We start from the raw sequence: 24,342 nt of genomic DNA, 5'->3' as shown, positions 1-24,342 counted from the left end.
TTATGCACATCTGAGCTCATAAAGTTGTAGCTTCCACGTTTGGCTCAGTACTTTGACAATATTGGCTGCGCTTGGAAACGTTTACGCGATATTTGCACGACGTTTTTTATGTTTTAGCACTTGTTTGAGTTGTGCTTTTAGTTCAGTGCGTGCCGCTGGATAAGCAAGAGAAGAAAGAAGAAACTTTACTATAAGAAGCTCAAAGAGTGTATATTTCTACTGAACTACGAGCAAATTGGTCATTTTTCGCAATTTAAGGGTGACAGACAGTAGTTAATAAGCAAAATAGAAACGTACTAAGAGTTTTATAAAGATTTTTCTGCAAGGTAAGCTCTATTTCCTGCAATATTCATACCTAATTTGAAGTTTTTCAGTTTTCATTCTTATGGTAATGTCTCCAGTATAGGGGATTTTACGCACAGGTGCATGTATGACTGAACATCTCATCATTCAACGTGTAACATTGATGATACTGGCAAAATTTGTAAGTTTATGTGTTAGATTTGTATTTGAGAATTTCCAAAAAATTGTGAAGCAAGCAACAAAGGCACCTTATCATCTCTGCCCAAAACAGCTGCTTTTGATGTAGACCTGGCATTGATCAGTGAGAGAGATGATGCTTCTCCAAAATCTTAAAAAGGAGAGAAACTTTGAGTCTGTGATAAACCTGCAATTGTGTATTTCAGTCAGCAGTTTGCAAAAGTAAGCGTACCTGAATCGGGAATGGCATGAAACACAGTGAGCGTATTTGAAGTGGTCCAAAAATGTACTAATTTAGTCGTGAAATCCAATCCAAACATGTAGCAGACCGGATTATTTTTACTTTTAAACCAGTTCGCAAACCAAAAATACTGCGTTATATTAACTCAAATATACTAGTTAATCTCAATCTGCAATTATAAAGCCTTATGCATTATTAAAATCCCTCAACTTTTACCAAAACACATATTTAAAGTGTGTAATATATCACTTTAAGAGAAAAGTAGCATTTCACATTTAGCAAACTTTATTTTATCGACTTATCCAAACATGTATCTTTCCCAATCTGCCTAATGAACTGAGATAATTTGATAAAGGCCTTTTTTTATTCCAGATGCCCTTTTCACAACCCTCTTCAAAGAAATTTCTACTTTGGAAAACCACATTAAATGAACTAACGAGCTAACGCATTTACATAACACAAGTCCGAGTTATTTTGAGTAATGGACTCTCACCACAATCGTTAAATTTTGAGTCATTTTTTGTTGATTTGATAAAACTGTTATGAAATCCATTTGACAATTACGCTTCCTGATTTTTTTTTTTCAATTTCCATCTTTTTTGAACTGATTGTTTGGCAACTCTCTGAAGAGACCAAAAACTGCCATGTAATTTTATTTTTAATATGAAGACATCTCAGTGATTTTGAGATATTTGAGTGACTTTTACTAACTTTGAAATCATTTTACAATATTTTTGGGACAATGGGGACACTTCGAGACCTCCAGTACGCTTTGCAGGAGAAGATCGAGGAACTTCGCCAACGGGACGCTCTCATTGATGAACTTGAGCTGGAGTTGGACCAAAAAGATGAGTTGATCCAGAGACTACAGAACGAACTGGACAAGTACCGTTCGGTAATCCGCCCCGCCACAGCTCAGCAGGTTCAGCAGCACACACTGGTCCTGCCTGGGCCCGACCAGCACCGCAGCAAGAGGCAGGCGATCTCCGCTGAACCCACTGCCGTAGACTTCAGCGAACTCTGCCACACCACGCTGCCATTCTACCCCAAGAGCCCAGAGTGAGTCACAACTATTTATTTTTATATATTGTGTGGTTTAGATTGGGTTTAGTCTGGATTAAGATCTGATTTAGTCCTGGTTTTGTCCTTTGTCAAGACTTTAGTGAACTCTGCCACACCACGCTACCATTCTTCCCCCATTCTTCCGACTCCATTGACTTTTGGTCTTAAACTGTTTGTATTAACCCGCTCTACATGATCCTGGTTTTTATTTCACTATTGTGTCTGTAAATCAAGATATGAACATTAACAACAGACAAATCAGGCACCTTCTCTCTCATAGGTCGCTCTCACTAGCGCAACAGGTTTGATAAACAGTGTTGCTAAGCGCCCGCTCCCTGCTAAACCAGTGGTGTGGACGGGAAGGAGCGTTACCTTCAACAGCCTCGCTCCAAATTGGCTCTTTGGTTGCCATGATACTCGCGGTCGGAATTCCAAATATGGAACTTAGCTCCAAATTCACCTCTATAACTGCTCTAGCCTCGATGAGCTTCATTTGACTGGAGCTGAACGCTGTGGGTGACGTCACACTCACTTAGTCCACTTCTTTATACAGTCTATGATTCTGACACATCACCCTGCCCTACCCCTAGAGTAAGCGCACAACTATCTATGTTTAATATGTTCAATTTATATTGTCTACTACGTAGTTTGGATCTGGTTTATTTATAATATAGATCTAGTTTAATCTCGGTTAAGTTCTGGTTTAGTCTCTAGCATAGATTTCAACAAGCTTTGCCACGACACTCTGCCACTCTACCCCAAGAGCGAGAGCACAACTGTCTGTGTGTTTTAAGGTGTGGTTATTAAAATATGTTTTGATTTAGTCCTGGGTTAGTCCTGGTTTAGTCCTGGTTTAGTCTTGGTTTAGTGAGCTCTGCCACAACACTCTGCCCTAATATGCAATTCTTAAAATGTGTTTTGATTTAGACCTGGTTTAGTCCTGGTTTAGTCCTAGTTTAGTCCTGGTTTAGTTCTAGTTTGGTCCTGGTTTTGTCCTAGGTTAGTCCTGGTTTAATCCTGTTTTAGTCCTGGTTTAGTTCTAGTTTAATCCTGGTTGAGTCCTGGTTGAGTCCTGCTTTAGTCCTGCTTTAGTGCTGGTTTAGTTCTGATTTAGTCCTGATTTAATCCTAAATTAGTCGTGTTATAGTCCTGGTTTAGTCCTGGTTTAGTCCTGGTTCAGAACTGGTTTAGACCTGGTTTTGTTTTGGTGTACTCCTGGTTTAGTCCTAGGTTAGTCCTGGTTTAATCCTGTTTTAGTCCTGGTTTAGTTCTAGTTTAGTCCTGGTTGAGTCCTGCTTTAGTCCTGGTTTAGTCCTGGTTTAATCCTGTTTTAGTCCTGGTTTAGTTCTAGTTTAGTCCTGGTTGAGTCCTGCTTTAGTCCTGCTTTAGTCCTGGTTTAGCCCTGCTTTAGTCCTGGTTTAGACCTGGTTTAGTCCTGGTTTAGACCTGGTTTAGTCCTGGTTTAGACCTGGTTTAGTCCTGGTTTACACATCACTCTGCTCTAATATGCGGTTCTTAAAATGTGTTTTGATTTGGACCTGGTTTAGTCCTCATTTAGACTAAGTGATTATAAAATGCAATCTTGTCTTAAGTACCTCTTGCGCAGTTACATTAATTTGCAGTTTCAATTCAACTTGTTCATTTGCACATTCTTAGTAAACATATAATAATTCCTGGCATTGTATTTCCTTCTCCATGAGCATGTGCTGGTTTCCCATCTGCCAGTCTATCTCCTCCCCTGAGCCTGTCGCCTGTGGCCAGTGGCTACTATCCAACCACCCAAAAACACATCTACGTCTCCTCAGATCAGCTCATTTTCAGCTCCTTTTCGCTTCTTATTACTCAAAGTGTTCCCCAAGGCACAAAGTAAATGAACTATAATATTTAGAAACATGGAGGAAACACACTAAGTTCCTTAATTGGCGCTGATCCATCATTTTTACTGCAATATGTGACAATTTTGAACTATGCCAGATAAGATTAAACTTCTTTTCTCGTATTTATCAGTATATTGTTGTAGCAAAATGTCTTTCTAAAAAGTTGATCCATCATGGGGTGATCATGGGCGCATTTCCGGCTCCATCGACTCTGACTCCAATTCACTTTCTATTGAAAAACTATGGCTCCTCTCTCTGTAACTGCTGCTGTCAGACTCATCATTCTGACCTTAAAATGTTCGTATTAACCCGCTCTACATGATCCTGGTTTTTATTTCACTATTGTGTCCGTAAATCAAGATATGAACATTAATAACAGACAAATCAGGCGCCTTCTTTCCTCGAGGTTGCTCCCGTAGCGTTAGCAACAGGTTTGATTGACAGCGTTGCTAAGCGCCCGCTCCCTGCTAAATCAGCGGTGTGGACGGGAAGGGGCGTTACCTTCATTGGTCTCGCTCTGGATTGGTTCTTTTTTTGCTATGATACTCACGGTCGGATTAGTCCACTTCTTTAAACAGTCTGGACGTGTTTAAAATGTAAACTTTGACCAGAATCTGATTATTAAAACTTAAAAAGCAAATCTAATCGCAAAGATATTTCCTCAAAATTTTCAGCCCCACTTTACACTTATAACTGTCAGATTTGTCAAGTCAGTTATTGTCGAGTTAAATGTTTAAAATGTGGATATTCGTAACATTTAACTTCATTACACAAAGGTCGAGTACGTACGTGTCATGTTGAAAGCTCCTCTGGTCCCATTACTGTTGTTGAAATAAATACGATCTGTTTCTTGAGCCTTGGCGACTTTGGGCTTAGGAAATAAAAAGTGTTTTATTGCTCGCAGAGGCATGGCGGCCATTGTTCCAGTCGGAGAGCAGGAACCCTTCTGCAGGTCTATCCCAAAATGAGCCCACAACAGCGTTATAACATAGTGAATATGGGCGACGTGGGACAGTCTCGTTTGATCCTCTTTTAATACAGAAAAATGTTTTGCCATGTGCTTGTCTCCATGGCGATGTTATTGCATAGCCTAGAACGTTTCACAGGGTGGCACTATGGCATTGAAAGCGTCTATTTCTATTTCAAGGTATTCCTGAGCTTAAAAACAGAAAAAAATAAATGAAATGCTAGATGGATAGATTCAATGTCGTACTGAGGAACATTCTAGGTAAAAGTAATAAAAAGTCAGTGGTTTTGTCATTAAAAAAAAGTAAAGAAAATACCTGAAAAGAGTAGCTAAATCAGTGCCTTGTAAAAACATATGTACGTAGGTTCGAATCCCGCTCTCGACTTAAATATTATAGGTTAAGTGGTCAGATCCTCTAATCCACAGGTTGGCGGTGCGATCCTAGCTCCCACGGATGAATGCTGTTGTTGTGTCCTTGGGCAAGACACTTCACCCACCTCACCCCCAGTGTCTGCGTGCACTGGTGTATGAATGTGTGTGTGAATGGGTGAGTGTTTTCTTGATGTAAAGCGCTTTTAATGCCTCAAAGGTGGAAAAAAATAAATAAAAATGTGACTGTGACCATTTTCTCATAACTAAAATTACTATTTGTGGGTTTCCGCTTCCTGTATATAGGCGACATTTTGAGGACTTTTAACGATTGAAATGATTGAAACTATCTATTAATATACAACTACCTACTGCCTTTTAACAACTTTAGCCATTTAAAACTAAATATAATGATAATGTTTTATTCTTTGAGTGACTTGAATGTGGAAAAGCGCTATAAAAATATGTGACCATTTACCGTTCTTATTGTGAGCAGGATCGCTTCTCCACAGACTTGACCTGTAACTTTGCCAAGTGGTATCACCTAGCTTGTCTCCGTGGAAATACATATGCGTAATGCCATATTGTAGAACATTTTAGACAAAGCAATAACATCCCCATAAAGACAAAAAGGTGACGGACACAGTGGAACTTTAAACCCAAAACTACCAAAATTTCCGGCTTTCCTGTGACTTTTCTGGTGGAGGATCTGGTCCAGCATCTTTTTGTCTCCAAGGAGATGTTATTATTTTTCCTATTTCCCATCGGAAATGTTGCGTAGTGCCCCTTTAAACAAATACACTCAGTTATGTGAGGACATCTCCCCTCTAACTGTTGCATCACGGTCTATTTCCTCCGGCTCAGTGTATTATAACATGCTTTTGTCTTAGTCTGCAACAGCTCTGAAGTACCAGTGTTTTTAATCCCAGCCGCCCCCTCGTTCACACACAAGGATCTGACGCGGTTCCAGTTAGCGTTTTACAGATTAGCGCCGCCACATGCCCAAGTTTCACATTTCGAAGTTTCACATTCGGAGGCATTGTTAGTGTTATTTTTAAGGCGACATACGAGCGTGCGTGGGCTGGGCTCCCTCTGTGTCTGCGGCATAAGTCATTTCCAGACAAGTTAATGATCGACCGGGACCTCCGACCTGCTGTGCTTTTATTTCGAAAAATGTCCGTCATCTTTGCCATACCTCAAAAGTGAAAGTAAACATGGAATAATGAATAGGTGTATGTTTAAGAAAGTTTGACATTTTGACACTTTCAAAACTTTCGAACTATAGCCGTATGAGAAGAAAAACATTTGATGAACACGCACACGGCACCAGAAACTGACAGAGTTAAAGCTGGAAGAAGAATCGCTAATTTACAATGAAAGTTATTTATTTATTCATGCGATTTGTTAATTAAAAACACACGTGATTAAAACGTATGTGTAGTGCATTGTGGACATAATTGACACAAACATAAGGAAATAAGATCATACTTAATGTGAAATTGCAAGTTAATAATCATAAATTGCAAAAGCTTCAGATGTTATTTATTTATTTATTATTTATTTATTTATTTGATAGGGACAGCGCATATTAATGAACATCTGTAAACACAGTGTAAATATGCCAGATTATAGCAAAAAATACTAACTTCCATCTGTTGTCCCTAGGCAGGTACACAGACAACAAATACAACATAGACATTACAAAAATACAATAAAAGCAGCTAAAGGTGCTCAGGTTTTCCTTCAGCCACAGTTTAAGGTGCAGTTTAAAGTCCCTTTAACAGAGAGCACGGTTTGTCCAAATGTAGTGCGTCTGTGTGGTACATCACAATCTTCTCGAGATGTGGCCCTGGTTCCCATCCCAGTCACAGTCTTTAATTTGTTAAAGTCTTTCAGCGGAGGAGGAGCAAGTCCGTGTAGAACTTTAAATATTAAACAAGCATTTTTAAACTGTATAAAATTATCAAAATTCAACCAATTATATTTTTCTAAAGCAATACAATGGTATAAGGAGCTAGGTTTTTTGTCAAAGATTTTTATGGCTTTTTAAATAGGGATTCGATTGGTTTTTGTGTTGTGTTGTTTGTTGTTAAAGTGATAATATGGAACTTTTTGGGGGTGGATAATTAACTCCGTGATTCCATGGAAGTAGAAACATCATCCATGAAGATAGATGAGTTTTATGGCATTACTGTGGAAGATTATGGCCAAATTAGCAACATTTCCAGAGAAACAAGCCGGCGGAGGCCCTGAGACGGGGACGAGGCTTTTAGCTGTTTTGCTTCACAAAAATGGAACAATGCACTTCAAGGGAAAGTAAAACTGGATATGTTGGTGACACAATCGCAGTTTAATAATCTGCAATTCTGCACTCACACCTGCTCCTTTTTTAATGTTTTATATGGACTTGTATACGCGTGTGTTTTGTTTTTTCTGTTTATATTTTATTTTAAACGGTGCTCTCATTGGGTTAAGGAAGGAAGGAACTAAGAAAGGAAGGAAGTAATAAGAACTAAGGAAGAAAGGAAGGAAGGAGGAAGGAACTACAGAACTAAGGAAGGAAGGAACTAAGTAACTAAGGAACGAACTAAGGAAGGAAGGAAGGAAGTAATAAGAAAGGAACTAAGGAACTATGGAACTAAGGAAGGAAGGAAGGAACTACGGAACTAAGGAAGGAAGGAACTAAGTAACTAAGGAACGAACTAAGGAAGGAAGGAAGGAAGGAAGTAATAAGAAAGGAACTAAGGAACCATGGAACTAAGGAAGGAAGGAAGGAAGTACGGAACTAAGGAAGGAAGGAAGGAACTACGTAACTAAGGAAGGAAGGAATGATGGAACTAAGGATGGAAGGAATAAGAAAGGAACTAAGGAAGGAAGGAACTACGGAACCCAGGAAGGAAGGAACTAAGTAATGAAGGAAGGAAGGAACTAAGGAACTCCCTTAGACCAAATAAGAGTCAGGTTTGTGAAGATGCAAGCCCGCTCACAGTCAGAACGCATGTATTTATGTTATTCAGTGAAATAAACAAATCCATAATAAAAAAACAAAACATGATTTTATTCCATTTATGTATTTATTTGTACAAAAAAGAAGGTTACATACTAGGGCTTTAAGGTAGTTTAATTGAATTGACAAATAACCAAACAGTCCGTGACCATGGGGTCTTATTATAAACCTACAAACTCCACAAACGTGTTCTCAAATGGATTTAATTTTTGTATGTCATTAGCCTTTTTCCATAATCTCTCAGATATTCGCTGCGGGCAAATCAATATTTCAATTTCTCTGCAAAATGTTTGAGCTCTAATTGTTTCAAAACCAGTGCAAAACAAAACAAAACAAAACGGCAATTATGTAAAACAAAACATCACTGATAAATATAAATAGAAGGAATGAATCATATGATAAACTAAAGTGTGCGAGTGGCTTATTAAAGGTTAATTGTGTAACTTTATCTGTCTCCGTGGAGATGCTCTTGCTTTGCCTGAAATGTTCCACTCCATGACCTGAAAACCTGCCTCCATAGTGACATCAGGCCAAGTTACAGGTCAGATCTGTGGACTGGCGAGCCCACTTGCTGTAAGAATGCATGATTTTTAAGTTTTTTGTTGTTTTTTTCGTGATGAACACTTTGAGCAATTGAATAAGTCCAAGATAGATGAGTGTAATGCCATACCATGTAACATTTTAGGCAAAACAATAACTTCTCCATGGAGACAAGCAGACAGCAAATTCCACTACAAATTCCACAGAAAAGTAACTAAACTTTTAACAAACTCTTAACAAATCTGCTTTTCATTTACAGTTCATATCTGTGGATTTCAGAATGATGACAAGTTAGGACCATTGCCATAGCGATTAACAATTCTATTTCAGTTCATTTAAAAGCATATGTTAAAGCAGACCTATGGTGCTTGTGTCTATTCTATAGTTATAATCTGTGACACCCGTGGGTCATTTTGTTAGAATTTACACAGTTTAAATCACAATATTCATCTAAAACGACTTAATAAACGAAACAAGTCCACAGGTTTAAATTTTTTTTTTTTTCATTTGTACCAAAATGATGACGCGACGCTGTCGAATCATCTGTGTACCACCGATTAAGAAGTGCGTACGTCACAGTGGGCGTGTACCGGTGGAGGTGAAAACGGGGATTGATCGGCAAAATGGCGTCTTGAAAATAAACGATTAAACATTACACAAACATGAATCACTCCAAATACAACATCAAAGTATAAATGAGAACAACATTTTACCTAATAGGTCTGCTTTATACCTAAGACTTTTGTAACACCATCAGAAGCTGAAAATATGCACATCGTTTGAAGCTCTAGTCATGATTGGTCCCTGAGAAGCCTATTATAACGCTAATGTCTTTCACCGTGTTACATGAAGCCCCAGTGATCGTCCACTGCGCAATTTCAACGATGTTTTTACCAATTACTTCTTCTGCCTGTAGCTTTGTTGACTTGACTGGTCCAAAGCGGTGCCCTTGGTTGAAATAAACAGTATCAATATGATTTTGTGGCACTGAAGGAGCGGAGGTGGTGGTGGAACGCTCCGAGGAATGTTTTCAAATAAAGGATAACCATGTTTAATGATAAAGATGATGTGTCTCAAGGAATGACCAGTGTGGCAGGGCTGTATCTGTTACTCTACTGCTATTTTTACTTCAACTGGTGTTCTTTTTGCTGCTGTTACTGCTAATGCTAAGAGATTACCCTACTACTACTACTACTACTACAACTACTACTACTACTACTACTACTACTACAGTTAACACCACTATAACTTCTATACTATTATGTTTACCATTCTACTACTAGCTTGTTATTATCCACTCAACTACTAACTCTACTACTACTACTACCACTACTACTAATACCACTGCTACTACTACTACAACTACTATCAGTGATCGAACATAACGGAGTAAAAGTAGTAAAATACTAAACTTAAGTACAGATACCTAAATTTACTTAAGTACATTTTAAATTGGGTGCTTTTTATTCTGCTACAATTTTGAACAGGATTGAAAAATAAAACAATTATTATTTTCTGAGACCTGCAGAAAAGCCTGAGGGTTTATTTTTAACACGTTCGTAATTTGAGCAAACAAAAATATACAAAGAAAAATAACTAGAGAAAAAACGATTGATCCAATTGTTTCTGAAATTCAGCTCCAATCTTTATCAAAATCACTGCATTTGAAGCATTATTAGATCTCAAAATGTGCAAAATACTTTAACTTTTTACTCTTTAAGTGCATTTTTAAACAGATACTTTGATACTTGTACTTAAGTAGACTTTTTATACTTCTTGTACCACTAACAACTACTAGTACTGCTATCACTACTAATACTACTGCTGCTACTACTACAACTGTACTGTTACTAATATCAACAAACTTGGCTTTAAATTATCATTGTGTAAAAAAGTAAAGTCATTATTTAAAATACCTTTAGCTATTTGGAGACAAAAATATTACATTTCATAGTCTTTTTGACTGTTACATTGCTATGACTACTAATACTAATACTAGCTTGGTGGTTCAAATCCTGCTCTCGACATAAACATCATTGGTAGAGCGTTCAGATCCAGTGGCACACAGGTTGGCGGTGCGATTCTAGCTTCTACGGATGGATGGACAGATAGATGCTGTCATTGTGTCCTCGGGCAAGGCATGTAACCCGCCTCACCTCCAGTGTTTGTGTGCACTGGTGGATGAATGTGTGTGTGCACTTTTCCAGCTTCAAAGACACTCAAAGCACCATCATAGAACTACTCACCCACACACATTCATACACCACACTGAGGGTGAGGTGGGTAAAGTGTCTTGCCCAATGACACAACAACAGCATTCAACTGTGGGAGCTGGAATTGCACTGCCAACCTGTGGATTAATGGATCTGACCACTCAACCAATGATGTTTATGTCGAGAGCGGGATTTGAACCGCCAACCTTCAGATCAGACTATGAACTCTCTACCAACTTTGCTACTGTTTAAGCATAAAGTTATCACTTCTACCTCATGCACAAGCCCTTGGTAAAAAAAAAAAAATTAACCCAATTTCTGTCTTGCAACGCGATAATAAAAGAAATACGGCATGTTTTATTGAAAGTGTAATAACAGAGATAAAAGCCAATAAAAGAATAGAACTGAGTGCAGACGCTGACAGCAAAAACAAGGCAGCGAAATGACAAAAGCAACTGTACAGACAAGACCACGTAATTAAAGAAACGGGACGTCGAACGGAGTGATTGAAGTATTTCTGGCAACGAGAAATAATTTTACACCCGAGTGAAGGTAAAATAAAAATGGACCGATAAACAAGGAAATGTGTCAGATGCATTTTAAACTGTCGTCTGCTTCAGTAACGCAGTATAATGAGAAGATGCTTTAAATAGTTAATAATAGTTAAGATGGTAATCAATGGGCCCATGTTATGCTATTTTCTGAGCTATGTTATAATGTTGTTTCCTCATCACAAACATACCTGGAGTTGTGTTTTTTTCTTTTACACATGTTTAACACACTCTGTTCCACCTTGTGATGTCATGTGGTAAAACAGGAAGTGCTCCACTGTGTTTTTAAACTCCACACACCTTCATTAGAATCATTTGGATGATTTCAGTCATGGAATTACTAATCACTACTGAATAAAAAGGGAAATGTTGCTGTAAACTTGAAAACTATCACTTCATGACATCACAAGGTAGAACAGAGTGTTTTGAGCTTTGCAGATGTAGACAGACTAATAATAAAAAACTGATTTGTGTTCTTAGTTCAACAAGGCAGTTCAACAAATAGCAGATAGCAGTAAATCCATATCATCCCTTCTTTATAAATATTTGATAAAAAGTTTGCGTGTTTTCACTGTGTCGCAATGCGTTTCCTCTGGGCACGTTCGTTTTACCCCATCAACCTATACAACATTCAAAATACTCCAGCAAAGGTAGTCGTGACCTTCCCTGCAAATATAAATACAAAGACATGCAGTTTGGACATGTGTTTTTCCCCCTGAGATCAGATGGACGTGATTGACAGGTGGATTAGCCAATCAGGGACACTCAAACACAGCTGCTCGCAAAAATAACATGTTACTGTAAGGTGAAAAAAGGTTGATTTTGATTAGACAGCTTAGTCTGAGTTTGGCCTGAAAGATTGTTTTTGAATATACGAAGCTCCTGACGGGTTGCCCCAGAGACGTTAGTTAAAGGATGAGTCAAATGCAGAGGACAAATTTATTTTTAAGGTCAATAAAATGCACCTTAATTTAAACAACTGGGACTATGATCGTATAGGCCTGTCACAATAACACATTTTGAGGTTTGATATATCGCTAAAATGAATATAGACGATAAATGATAATATTGAAACTAATTTAGAGTAGATTTAAACCATAAAAACCATTCTGAATCTACAGTATTGTAAAAAATCATGAGCTGCAATAAATAAACAGCAGAATGAAACACTTCAGTCGTTAGATTGTATCTGTAATGAGCCATAAAAGTAATTAATTAAACCTTTGATGGCTTAAATCTTATCATAAATAACCACAAATTTCCCAAAAGTGCAAATAAAAAATAACTCGATATAGTGATTATCTTGACAGGCCTGAGGTCATATCACGAAATGTAAAAAATCAAATTTGAAACCAGACAAATGACCAACAGGTGCCGCTCTTAGCACTTTTGATCATAGCTGTAAGTTGTAAGAACATATGGTACTGTAATTGCATTTTTGGTGTTAGGACAAATTCACTCTTAAAAGCCTGAAACAAATACTTACAGTGTTTCAGGGCTGTAGTCAACTAAAATAATTCTTTGGGGAATATAGACATCCATGTACCTGTGTGGGCGAGCTTTAACAAACCCTCCAAAATCATTAAAATCTCAGAAAAATTCACTGTGCATACAAAGATATAGAGGTAACCATTAGCTGTGGTTATAAGCTCACCAAAATCATACTAATATCTGATTTCTAGACCTTGAAAATGACTTTAAAGAGCTGGGTAGCAATTCAATTTTTTTTTATCGTGACTAATTGCATGCTTGAATTGCCATTAATTACATGTTGTGACCGGTTTATACGATCATAGTCCCAATTGTTTATGTTAAGGTACATTTTATTAACCCTACAGATACATTTGTCCTCTGCATTTGACCCATCCTTCAACCAACATTTCTGGGGAACGCACCAAGAGCAGTGAGCGACTACAGCACAAAGCCTAGGGACCCATCTTCAGGTAGATCTCTGTGTACGTAGTGGATTTTGAGCGAGATTCGAATGACTTTGAAAGCTTTTGCTAACACCACGCCCGCACAGATGTCTCTAGTTGCCCAAGAATTTCTTTAGTTGACAACAGCCCTAAAAGACTTGTTTCATGCTTTTAAGAGTGAGTTCATTCTAACACACACAAAAAACGGTTACAATACAATATGCGTCTCAGATTTTTCCAGCTCGTCGCCGTTCACATCCACGTTGGTTTGTGCTAAGCTAAATCTCTGTTATTTCATGATCGGCGGCTTTATCGTTGAAGAGCAGCTGTGTCTTACATCCTTTTATCCAACTCCACCGAAGCATTCACCTTATTAAACCTCTTCACCTTATTAAACCTCCTGTTTTTAATAAATATATAGGGTGTTTTGCCTCCTAAATAGCTATGTATGTTACTTTTTAGGCTTAAATATAGTGTAGTGTTCACCCTGTGTTGTGCTGGTTTAACTTGGATATGATTTTTTTTTTCTTTGTATCTGGGACTAAGTTATTTAAAAATGTCCAAATAGAAGTCAAAATAAAATAAAAGGCTCAGTATTAGTCTATTTTATGATTTTATTTTATGATTGTCTACTATATAGGATTGGAATGTTGTTTAACCTTTTGAAGCTGAACCTGTTTTTCCCTGTGGTTTCCTGTGTGGTCTTTATTTAGTCCTCGTTTAGTCCTTGTTCAGTTCTGTTGCAATTGAGTTCAAATCAGCTCTCAGGTAACGAAACATGTGGGTTGTTATACACTGTCCGGACACAAAAAAAAAGCTGCCACCTGGATTCAACTAAGCAAACAGGTACGAGCCTCCTGCAGTTGGTCTGGTCTAGGATCAGCAACAGTCTGTGCTCAAAGAATGAGGTCAGCTGACACCTGGTGAATGACCAGGTTATTCCGTCGATCGATTTTTTTCTTCCCTGATGGCACGGGCATATTCCAAGATGACAATGCCAGGATTCATCAGGCTCAAATTGTGACAGAGTGGTTCAGGAGCATGAGACATTATTTTCACACATGGATTGTCCACCACAGAGTCCAGACCTTAACCCCATTGAGAATCTTTGGGATGTGCTGGAGAAGGCTTTGTGCAGAGTTCAGACTCGACCATCATCAAGGCGACATCTTGCTGAAAAATGAATGTAACACTGGATAGAAATAAATCTTGAGACATTGCAGAAGCGAAATCGAAACAATGCCCCAGCGAATACGTGCTGTAATCAAAGCTAAGGGCGGTCCAACGAAATATTAGAGTGTGACCTTTTTTTTTTTCTTGGTGGTGACTTTTTTTTTGGCCAGGCAGTGTATCTCTGTAGTTTTCAAAGTAAACATGATTGACACGTGCGGTACACTCCACACTCCACGCATTGCCGCTGATCGATCCCTAATCCTCCGCTCGCATATTGAACCATGTCACGTCACTCTCCGTTTGCAGACTTGAGCGTCCGTTTCTTCATAATCACTGACTCTTTTTGGATAGTTCAGACTCAGATGAAGCTCAAACTCGTCTCTGTCGCATTCCCTGTGTAACGGGGCCCACAGACACAGCGGAACCACCCCCTGATGTGTGTGTATGTGCTGAGCAGAGATAGAGAGAAAAAGGCAAAAGCACTGGCTCACGGACCGGAGAGGAGCTTTTTGATCCTGTGGTTTTGACTGTTACACGTGACCTGCGTTAATGCGGGACAAAATAATTAATCCCACTAAATGATTTTTTGAGTAAACGTGATAAAACGTGTGAACCTGCCCAGCCCTACTTTAAAGACGTGCACTGTTTTATGTGAATAACCGGAGGGACCATGATCACACAGAAATCAGATGTGCTTTGCTGTTCATATCTCACTTCAATAATATTTTAGATCCAAAAATACGATATTAAAAAACTGATTTTGCGTGTGCATGTAAACACCGCCACTGTCCTCATAAGTGAAAATGCAGATGTAAGTATTCTGCACGCTCGACACTCCAACTAACTAAGATGTCTGTGTAATTCCTAAGTTGCCCAATTCTACTCTGTCAACTGGACAAAAGTTTTAATGTGAAGATGTTTCGCTTCTCATACAAGCCGCTTCTTCAGCTCTGTTACAGTTTATGTTTGCTGGGTAGGTCCATTGTGTCATATTTTGCATAATCATTCTGGCCCTTAATGGATGCCCTCACATACCCTGATACCACATATTTTTCTTTTCATAGGAAACTTCTACAGGCCACTCGGCGGCTGTGCCATGGGCTCACCGGTCTCTCCTAGTATTTCTAACTTATATATGGAACAATTTGAACAGAATGCATTGGCCCAGTTTCCAGGCACTCCACCCACGCATTGGTGTCTCTGTGTGGATGACAACTGGACTAAAATCAAAATTCAGAATTTCTCTACTGCACATATTAATGCTGTGGACCCTAACATCAAAGAGAAAAAACTGGCTTTCTTAGATTGTGCAGTGATTACAGGAGAGGACCGGTGACTCCAGGTAGAAATCTTCAGGAAACCCGCACATACTGACCAATACCTGCTGTTTGATTCACACCATCCACTGCAGCACAAACTAGGAGTTAAGTGCAGAGGGAAAAGTGAAGGAGGAACATGTGGAGAAAGCCCTCTCTGCTTGTGGAGATCCAAAATGGGCCTTCAGTAGATCTAAGAGAGCTAAAAAACAGGACAACAGGGAATCTGAACCTAGAAGAAAAGGTGTAACTATTCCTTACACAGCGGGTGTGTCATTTTCAGACAGCATGAAATTCCGGTCTATTTCAAACCTACAAACAAACACTTAAAATCAGAACCTGGTTCACCCAAAGGACAAAACCCTGAGCCACAAACAAAGCAATGTGGTCTACTTCATTCAGTGAAGTGAAGAAACTAAACAGCCACTCCATAAGACACGCGGTCTGGGAAAATAAAGTTGTTTTTTTGTTGTTTATTATAGTTCTAAATTGGAAGATTATTGTGATATTGAAATATAAAAATAAAATAATATTTTATTATTTTTCATTGCTCAAAATAAGCGCCACACTCACGGAAGCCAGTAGTGGACTTAACGAGACTTTCCATCCCTGACACCTACATAGACATGAAGAAATGCATTTGGAGTCCTGGTGATCTTTGGATATTTCTTCATGTTTATGTAGGTGTCAAGGATAGAAAGTCACGATAAGTGCACGGCGTTTAGGCGCTTATACTGGGCAGCTCACGCCTCACAGACGACAGCTCACAGTCCTAAAGATGAAAGTGACTTTGTACAGCACAGATGTTCAGGAGCAGAAGTCCCATTAACCAGGTAAAATAAATATTTCTGCAGATACTTTGCAAATACTATAGTTGCTTATACAACACATAAAGGTAAAAAAAAACAAAAACAAAAAACAATATACACAGCATTATCTTCATTTTTTAAGTTAAAAAGTGTTTTCTTTTCCATGGAAACGAGGTCCAAATGAGAGAGCAGCTCGGGACTCCAATCTGCTGTCATCTCCATGTCAAAGCCACTAACCACAGATCTTAGCAAAAGAAAATAAATTGTTTGAGAGGGGAATTAAAGAGAGCCCCAATCAATAGAAGGTAAACAATAATGCTAGCCAGTATGCTAATAGACGTGAGAGCTCCCATTAGTGACCTGAAAGATTATGCAAAATAAGACTGAGGCACAGTTCACACAGGGTAGTTCAGTAGACCTAGCTAACAAACAGAAACCGTCAACAAGCAGGCGTCTTAGTTTCAGTGTAGTTAGTTCCTCCCCTCAGATAAATATAAGGCAGTGTCCACGGGCAATCTGACCAGAACTACAGAAGCAAGATGTCTTCACTGTTAAACTTTTGTCCAGTTGACAGAATAATTTTTTTCTGTTACGATCCAGCTAACTGACTTCATGCATTCTCCTTTCTGCTGTGGTCTATATAAATCCTTATAATAACATAATAAAAGATGCATTTGACCATCGACTGTGTAGTATAGTTGATCAAATGAGTACAGCCCTACCGCTTTTCTGATTTACCTGTTGGATTTTGATTTCTCTTCCCAGCATGGACTTTCTTCAACCTGAATAAAACTGGTACTACTTGGGCAACTTCTTGAATATCTTACTTGTTTGCTGAGCTTTGATACGGGAACTTTCAGTACAAGATCTCATGATTGTCTACGTCTAAAAACTGAAATGGCAAAAACAGCTGTTCGTTATTGTGCTTCCCAAAAATGGAATACATTTCAAGGCCAAGCAAAACTGAACAGATTGGTGCCACAAATGCACTTTAATAATCCGGTGATAAACATTTATAATCATACCTGTTTTAAATGTTTCAAATGGACCTGTTTTGTTTGTTTTTGTTTGCATTGTTCTATATTTTTACAGGTTTCTCATGAAAAAAGTCTTGTACTTTCATTACGCTCTCCCAAGTCAATAAATAATAAATAAAGCTGAATTTCTTGAGACCCTTTGGCTTTTTCAACAAGCCCTGAAGACATCCCCATACTGATCTGAAAGACTTTGTACTGCTGTGGAGGTCAACTTCACCAATAAAATGGATAAAATTGCAGTTTATATCTGTATTTTAGGTAAGAAATGGCATTGAAAACCTTATTTATTGACAGTTTCAGAGTGTTTTGGGACCCATTTGAAACATTTAGAGAGGCTTCTTTTTGATACAAGCCAAATTGAGTCTGACCTAACCAATTGGAGCAGGGAGCTGTTGACTTGGGCTTTCAATGCTTTTCTATGGGGAGGTCTTTATAGAGTCGACAGGAAGGAAAAACCTCTGGCTGCTGTAATCTCCTCCAGTATGTGAGTCACTTGAATTCAGCTGTGCCCCGGTCGTCCGTGGCTAACGCTAGCAGCTAAAAACAAAAATAAACAGATTTGAACATTTAGTCTAGATTGAAATGTGTTTAGTGAAAGAGCAGGTTGTCAAACAGTGTGCGGATTGCGAGTCGGCTGTTCCCCTTAAGGTGTTTTATTTTATTTTATTTTTTTGACTGGCCTGATGCAACTCTGCAGTAGTAGTTGAAGGGAATTTGCTGACAATTCAATATAAGTCCCTCTCAAACTTTCCACCCCAAGGAACTCTACCAACTCTATTTACGAATACAGTACGTCTCAAAATTGATTTATTTCAAAAGAAGCTTAAAGATACACTATGCAACTTTTCTTGTGAGAAGCCTGCAACCATAGAGGTGTTATTCCTTTACCTGAAATGTTCCACAGTATGGTGTTATTGTGTGTATTCGATTACAAGTGTTTACAGATAAATTGAAAAAACTTGCATTCTTTGTGTTAGTGGACGAGCCTCGATATGGATAAACGAGTTCAATGCCATACTGTGGATTATTCCTGGTGGAGCAGTAACATCTCCATGGAGACAAAGTGGGTAATGGTACATAGTGCATCTTTAAAGGTCCTATACCAATCTAACTTTTATGAGCTTTAAGTTGTGTTATAATGTTACCGTCTCAAAAACAGACCTGGAGTTGTGTTTTGTTTCATTCACATGTTTGAGTAACGCTTTATTATTAGTCTGTCTACATCTCCAAATGCTCTGTTCCACCTTGTGATGTCATGAAGTGGTAGTTTTCAAGATAACAGCTACATTTTTACCTTCAGTTCAGTAGAAATTGACAATTCCAGGGGCAAAATCATCCAAGTGATTCTAGTGAAGGTGTGTGGAGTTTAAAAACACAGTGGAGCACTTCCTGTATCACCACATGATGACATCACAAGGTGGAGTGTTTTCTGTTTGAGTCATGAACTCAGCCTAAATATGCAGGGTTTGTTGTGTGAAACAAAACACAACTCCAGGCATGTTTGTGATGAGGAAACATCATTATAACATAGATCAGAAAATAGTGTAATATGGCTCCTTTAATATATTTTGATATCTCTAACGCTCTAATCTCAAAAGACATGTTTTTCAAAGTAATTAAAGGTTAATTAAAACACCTGCATTTGAATAAGTCCAAGATGGATTAATGAAACTGAATGAATGTAGAACAATTCAGATAGAACAATAACATCTCCATGGACTCAAGCAGGTGACAAGCTCTCCAAAAGTTACATAGTCCATCTTTAAAAAGCTGACTCTTAGCCTTTAACTCTACCTTCATGACATATTTACTTTTTGTAAACAGAATTCTTTTCATGGGTCATAAAAGAGCATTCTGAAAGTTCTGCCGCTGCATGTTTTAACATTTACAAAGCTAAAAAGCACTCTTTGACATTTAACTTTGCACGTCGTTAGCCAAATATGTAGTTATTTTACTAAAAAAAGAGTCAGGTGATTAAAATTTAAAAAAGGACTGCCTTGAACTTTCAGGTGAACTCAATATAATTATAATTGTCCAAAAGAGCTGTGCAGGGTTACAAAGTACAACCAAAGCCAGAAGTGCAACTGCTTTGTAAATTTCTTTTGGTAGTAGTTGTTTAACTGCTACTACAGCAAACAGAAGCAGTAGCAGTTTTTTATTTAATTTAACTTTATTTTATTTTTGTATTTTTTAAATATATGTATTTATTTATTTATTTATTTATTTATTTTATTTTTTGTTATTATTATTATTATTATTATGATTATTTATATATATATAAATTAGTGTGTTCCTCCAGCATGTCTTGGGGAAGACCTAGGACACACTGGAGGGACTATGTCTTTTGGTGGCCTGGGAACGCCTTGGGGTCTCACCAGAGGAGGCGGTGTAAGTGTCTGGGGTGAGGGAAGTCTTGGAGTCCCGGCTTAGACTGCTGCCCCCTGCGACACGGCCCTGGATAAGAGAGATTTTATTTTATTTTTTTTAATCTAATGATGAGGGAACAGCATTATAACATGTTTTTTGCCTAATATATCTCCTTTAAAAGTCCACTAAGAGACATCTAAATTTCAAAGCTGCCAGCTATTGTGTTTAGCCTTATTTTTACTGCTTCACCATTGCGTGTATTTATTTCTTGCTTTTCACCTCAAACTCATTCACTATTTGATGTTGTCGTCACCATTTTGTAATATCCTCTCCTGTATTTCTAGGTCTAAGGATCTGATAAAGGACGCCATCTTGGACAACGACTTCATGAAGAACTTGGAGCTGTCTCAGATCCAGGAGATTGTGGACTGCATGTACCCGGTGGACTACGGGGAAGACGCCTGCATCATCAAAGAGGGAGATGTGGGCTCCCTGGTCTATGTCATGGAGGGTAAGTGGAAAAAAATGTTTTTGTTCCTTACCTTAAAGTAGAACTAAACACTAAATCAACTTTTTTGCTCCTAAATGATAACACAGCATTATCTACTGTTCCTAGTCCTTTTTTGTTAATTTCAGTGCAAACCATAAACTGTATATATAAATAGCTAACCTTCCAAATAATAAGTGAGCATGGGCATGTTTCCGACTCCATCAACTCTGGCTCCAGTTCATGTTCTATTGAAAATCTGTGGCCCCTCTCTCTGTAACTGCTACTGTCATGCTCATCATTTTGGTGTTAAAATGTTCATATTAACCCGCTCTACATGATCCTGGTGTTTTCATTTTGCTATTGTGTCCGACAAATCAGGCGGTGTCTTTCCCCGAGGTCACACCACCTACTCTTAGCAACAGGTTTGATTGACAGCGTTGCTCAGCGGGCATCCCTGCTAAACCAGCGGTGTGGGTGAGAAGGGGCGTTACCTTCAACAACCTCGCTCCGGATTGGCTCTTTGGTTGCTATGATACTTGTGGTCAGAATAACTGCTTTAGCCTCGATGAGCTTCATTTGACTGGATCTGAACGCTGTGGGTGACACTCGCTTACTCCACTTCTTTATACAGTTTATGATCTGAGAATCTCTAATCATAATGTGAAGATCTAATGAACCTAAGTTCAGTTCAGTTCAGTTCATAAAGAGTGGGTATTTTAGCGCTAACACATAACATATTTAGATCATCACGTTACCTTTTATTGTTTTCAAAATACTAAATTCACCAAAAACAACAGATTAACATGCTTAATAAGTTTCATTTTCACGTTCTGAGTCCCCACTCCCTTTGCTCCCCACGGCTCCCCCTTTTTGCTAATGGAACTACTGCACATCGCATCAGGTTTGTGAAGTTGTAGTGTATTGTTTTGCACTGTGCTTTTGTATATTTATGGAGAATTGTCGTGTGGGAGCATGCGTGACATAGGCTTGTGGGCGGAACTTTGGACAAATCTTACAGCCAACCGTAAGGAGGGTTCAAATAGGGCATGGGACAGATCGCTATATTACTCAAACATGCATGGATGACATCTAAAACCTTCAGGCAAGTTTTTAATGAGGGAACAGCGTTGTAACATGGTAGAAAGCTCCAAATACCCCATATTTAAGACTCTTTCTCTTTTTCATTTTTGTCTTTACTACATAATTTTGATCTTTTTTTTTTTTGTATAATTTCCACGTTAGGGTGAAAAATCAAAGAAATCACTAATGATACTGATTGGTGGTCATTTTCAAACTTAAAATTGTCCAAGCCAGATTTTTTTTTTTTGCTCCATCTGGCCTTAAAAAGTCTGCAAGGTTTTAATCTTCCTGAAGTTTTGACAAAGTTCCCTATAGACTTTTTTCAAACACTAAATCGAAGTACTTTTAACAGCCGCTGTGGGAGTATTTACTTATCAGCGCCTTATCCTCAAACTCACCATGATTTTAAAAAGTTTGTCGATGTGTTCTGTAAATATTGAATAAACGGTCATAAATATTTGAACAAAAACTGTGAAAAGGCTCAGAGTCCAAACATATTGAACTCTTGAGTAAACTGGTAAAGTCTAGTAGCTGTAGTCGGGATAGAGGGAGGTGAAAATAGACGTTTTATCAGCCTCATGTGTCAAACACAGGACAGATGGATTACTCAAACATGCATGAACCAATCACAGTACAACTTTAAAGCAAATCTGTTATGCAAATTTTACTTTTCAGAGCTTTTATCCATGTTATAGTTGTTTCCTTCTCATTTACCCTCTGAAGTTGTGTTTGGAGTGATTCGTGTTTGATCAGTCTTTAATCGCTTATTTTCAAGACGCCATTTTGCCGATCAACCCCCGTTTTCTCCTCCACTGATACACGCTCACTGTGACGTATGTACTTCGTTCTTCAATTTAATTTTCTTAATTGGTGATACACGTAGGATTTGGCAGAGTCATCTAGTCATTTTGGTACAAATGAAAAAAAAATCCACTACTTAGGGGGCGCCAACAGCTACACGGCTCTTTGTTTTAATGATGTTTATGGCGACGTCAGCTCCCACTGGGCACCACAGTTTTCTAACGTGGAACTCAACAGACTTGTTTCTTTTATTAAGTCGTTTTAGATGAATGTTACGATTTAAAATGTCCAAATTATAACATAATGATCCACAGGTGTCAGAGATTATAACTATAGAGCGACAAAAGCACAAAAAGCACACACAAACCTGCATATTTAGTTCTTCTCTCAAACTGAAAACACTCTGCCCCACTGTGTTTTTAAACTCCATACACCTTCACTAGAATCATTTGGATGATTTTAGCCATGGAAATGACAATCCCTAAAGGTAAAAGGAGCTGTTAACTACCACTTCATGACATCACTAAGTGGAACAGAGCATTTTGAGGTTTGGAGATGTAACAGACTAATAATAAAGTGTTACTCAAGCATGTGAATAAAACAAAACACAACTCCAGGTGTGTTTTTGAGGAGGTAACAACATTATAACATGATTCAACGCTCACAAGAGTCAGTTTTGTGTACTATAGGAGTAAGTAAAGCATGTGCATTTTTTTCAATTTAACTGAAGTTATTGTTCTAAAAAGTATATTAAAATATTATAATATCATTATCGTAATGCAAAACATATCATCAGCTCCTATCATGCAGCTGTAGTAGTAGTACAGCTCCTTTAAAGGTCCACTAAGACACTTATACATTTCTAAGCTAGTGACATGTGACATACCAAGACAAAATGAATAACAAAAAATGTAAAAATAAAAATATAAAATAAAATAATACAAGATTTAAATTTTTAGTAATTTTAATACAATATTTTCATAAATTGATAAAATGTTTTTATTTAATTATCTGAGCAGTATGTAACATGTTCTGAAAGGCTGAATTTTCTCCATTCTTTTATTGGTGAAGTTTTCTTGGCAGGATCCACATAGTATTTCAGTTTGAGTTGTCCTTAGGAATTTTTGAGAAAGCCAAGTTTATGTATAAATTATTGAAGTGTAAAAAGCTGCGGGCTCACCGGATTCTGGGATTCTCCTCTCAGTACCATGAGCCGTACGCTGAGCCGAAGTTTCAAAACGTCAAAACACTGAAGAGACAGAACAAATCTCCTTCGCTCTTTGCTTTTTGCTTCTTGAGTCTCTATAGGGAGCCATTCGAGTGTGCAGTGTTGGGATATCCATTTAGCCACGGCTTCATTGTATCAGATGCCCTTCCCTCCCTGTTACACTTAAAGTGAGAAGGAACAATGAATGTGATTTACTCTGTTGTAATGATTCTTGACAATAACAAAAAGGGAAAGTCAAATCCTCAATATTTTTCATTCTAATGGTTTAATAATCATGTCATACCAATAACAATTTTATTAAAAAATGAAAAAAAGATTAAAAAAAAAGAATATTAATAAAAATAAATGAAATAAAATAAATAAAACATAATAATAAAATAAAAATAAATTGAATAAAAATAAGTACAATAAAAAAAAATAAAAAATAAACATAAAATAAATAAAATACATAAAATAAAATAAAATAAATTTAAATAAATAAAACTTTGATCTTTTTTGTTCTTTTGTTGGGAGACATTTAATTTACAACATTACTTCTAAAATTACGAATATCCTTCTCCAATAAAATGAAATATTGTGAAATTTGTCATAATCATTATAATTGGCTGATATATTTGTAAAGCACTTTGAAATAACAAAGTTTAAAACTGATTGACAACAACAAACCAAATATTGATTGAATGTTTGAATTTTTATTTACGCAAAACTGCTCTGTAGATCTTTGAGAGAAAATTAACATTTACACAACAAGTTTCAATCAGTTTTGTTTTACTTTATTTTTGTTTAAAGGAAATAAATGCTGTTTTCAGTCTCTGCCC

The 24,342-nt window shown here is 37.7% G+C and overlaps 1 protein-coding gene across 1 annotated transcript in view; it reads left to right on the top strand.

Moving 5' to 3' along the window:
- The first annotated feature begins 1,463 nt into the window (after positions 1-1,463).
- Positions 1,464-24,342, top strand: part of LOC117387497 (cGMP-dependent protein kinase 1) — a 100,342-nt gene continuing 77,463 nt past the window's right edge. The window contains exons 1-2 of the mRNA XM_033985011.2: positions 1,464-1,780; positions 20,270-20,436. Coding sequence (XP_033840902.2) covers positions 1,464-1,780; positions 20,270-20,436 — 484 coding nt within the window. The remainder of the gene's footprint in view (positions 1,781-20,269; positions 20,437-24,342) is intronic.

The sequence above is a fragment of the Periophthalmus magnuspinnatus genome, chromosome 19 (genome assembly GCF_009829125.3).
Source record: "Periophthalmus magnuspinnatus isolate fPerMag1 chromosome 19, fPerMag1.2.pri, whole genome shotgun sequence".
NCBI classification, from domain to species: Eukaryota; Metazoa; Chordata; class Actinopteri; order Gobiiformes; family Gobiidae; genus Periophthalmus; species Periophthalmus magnuspinnatus.
The sequence above is the reverse complement of the archived record's forward strand: the minus strand, read 5'-3'. Positions and strand labels throughout refer to the sequence as shown.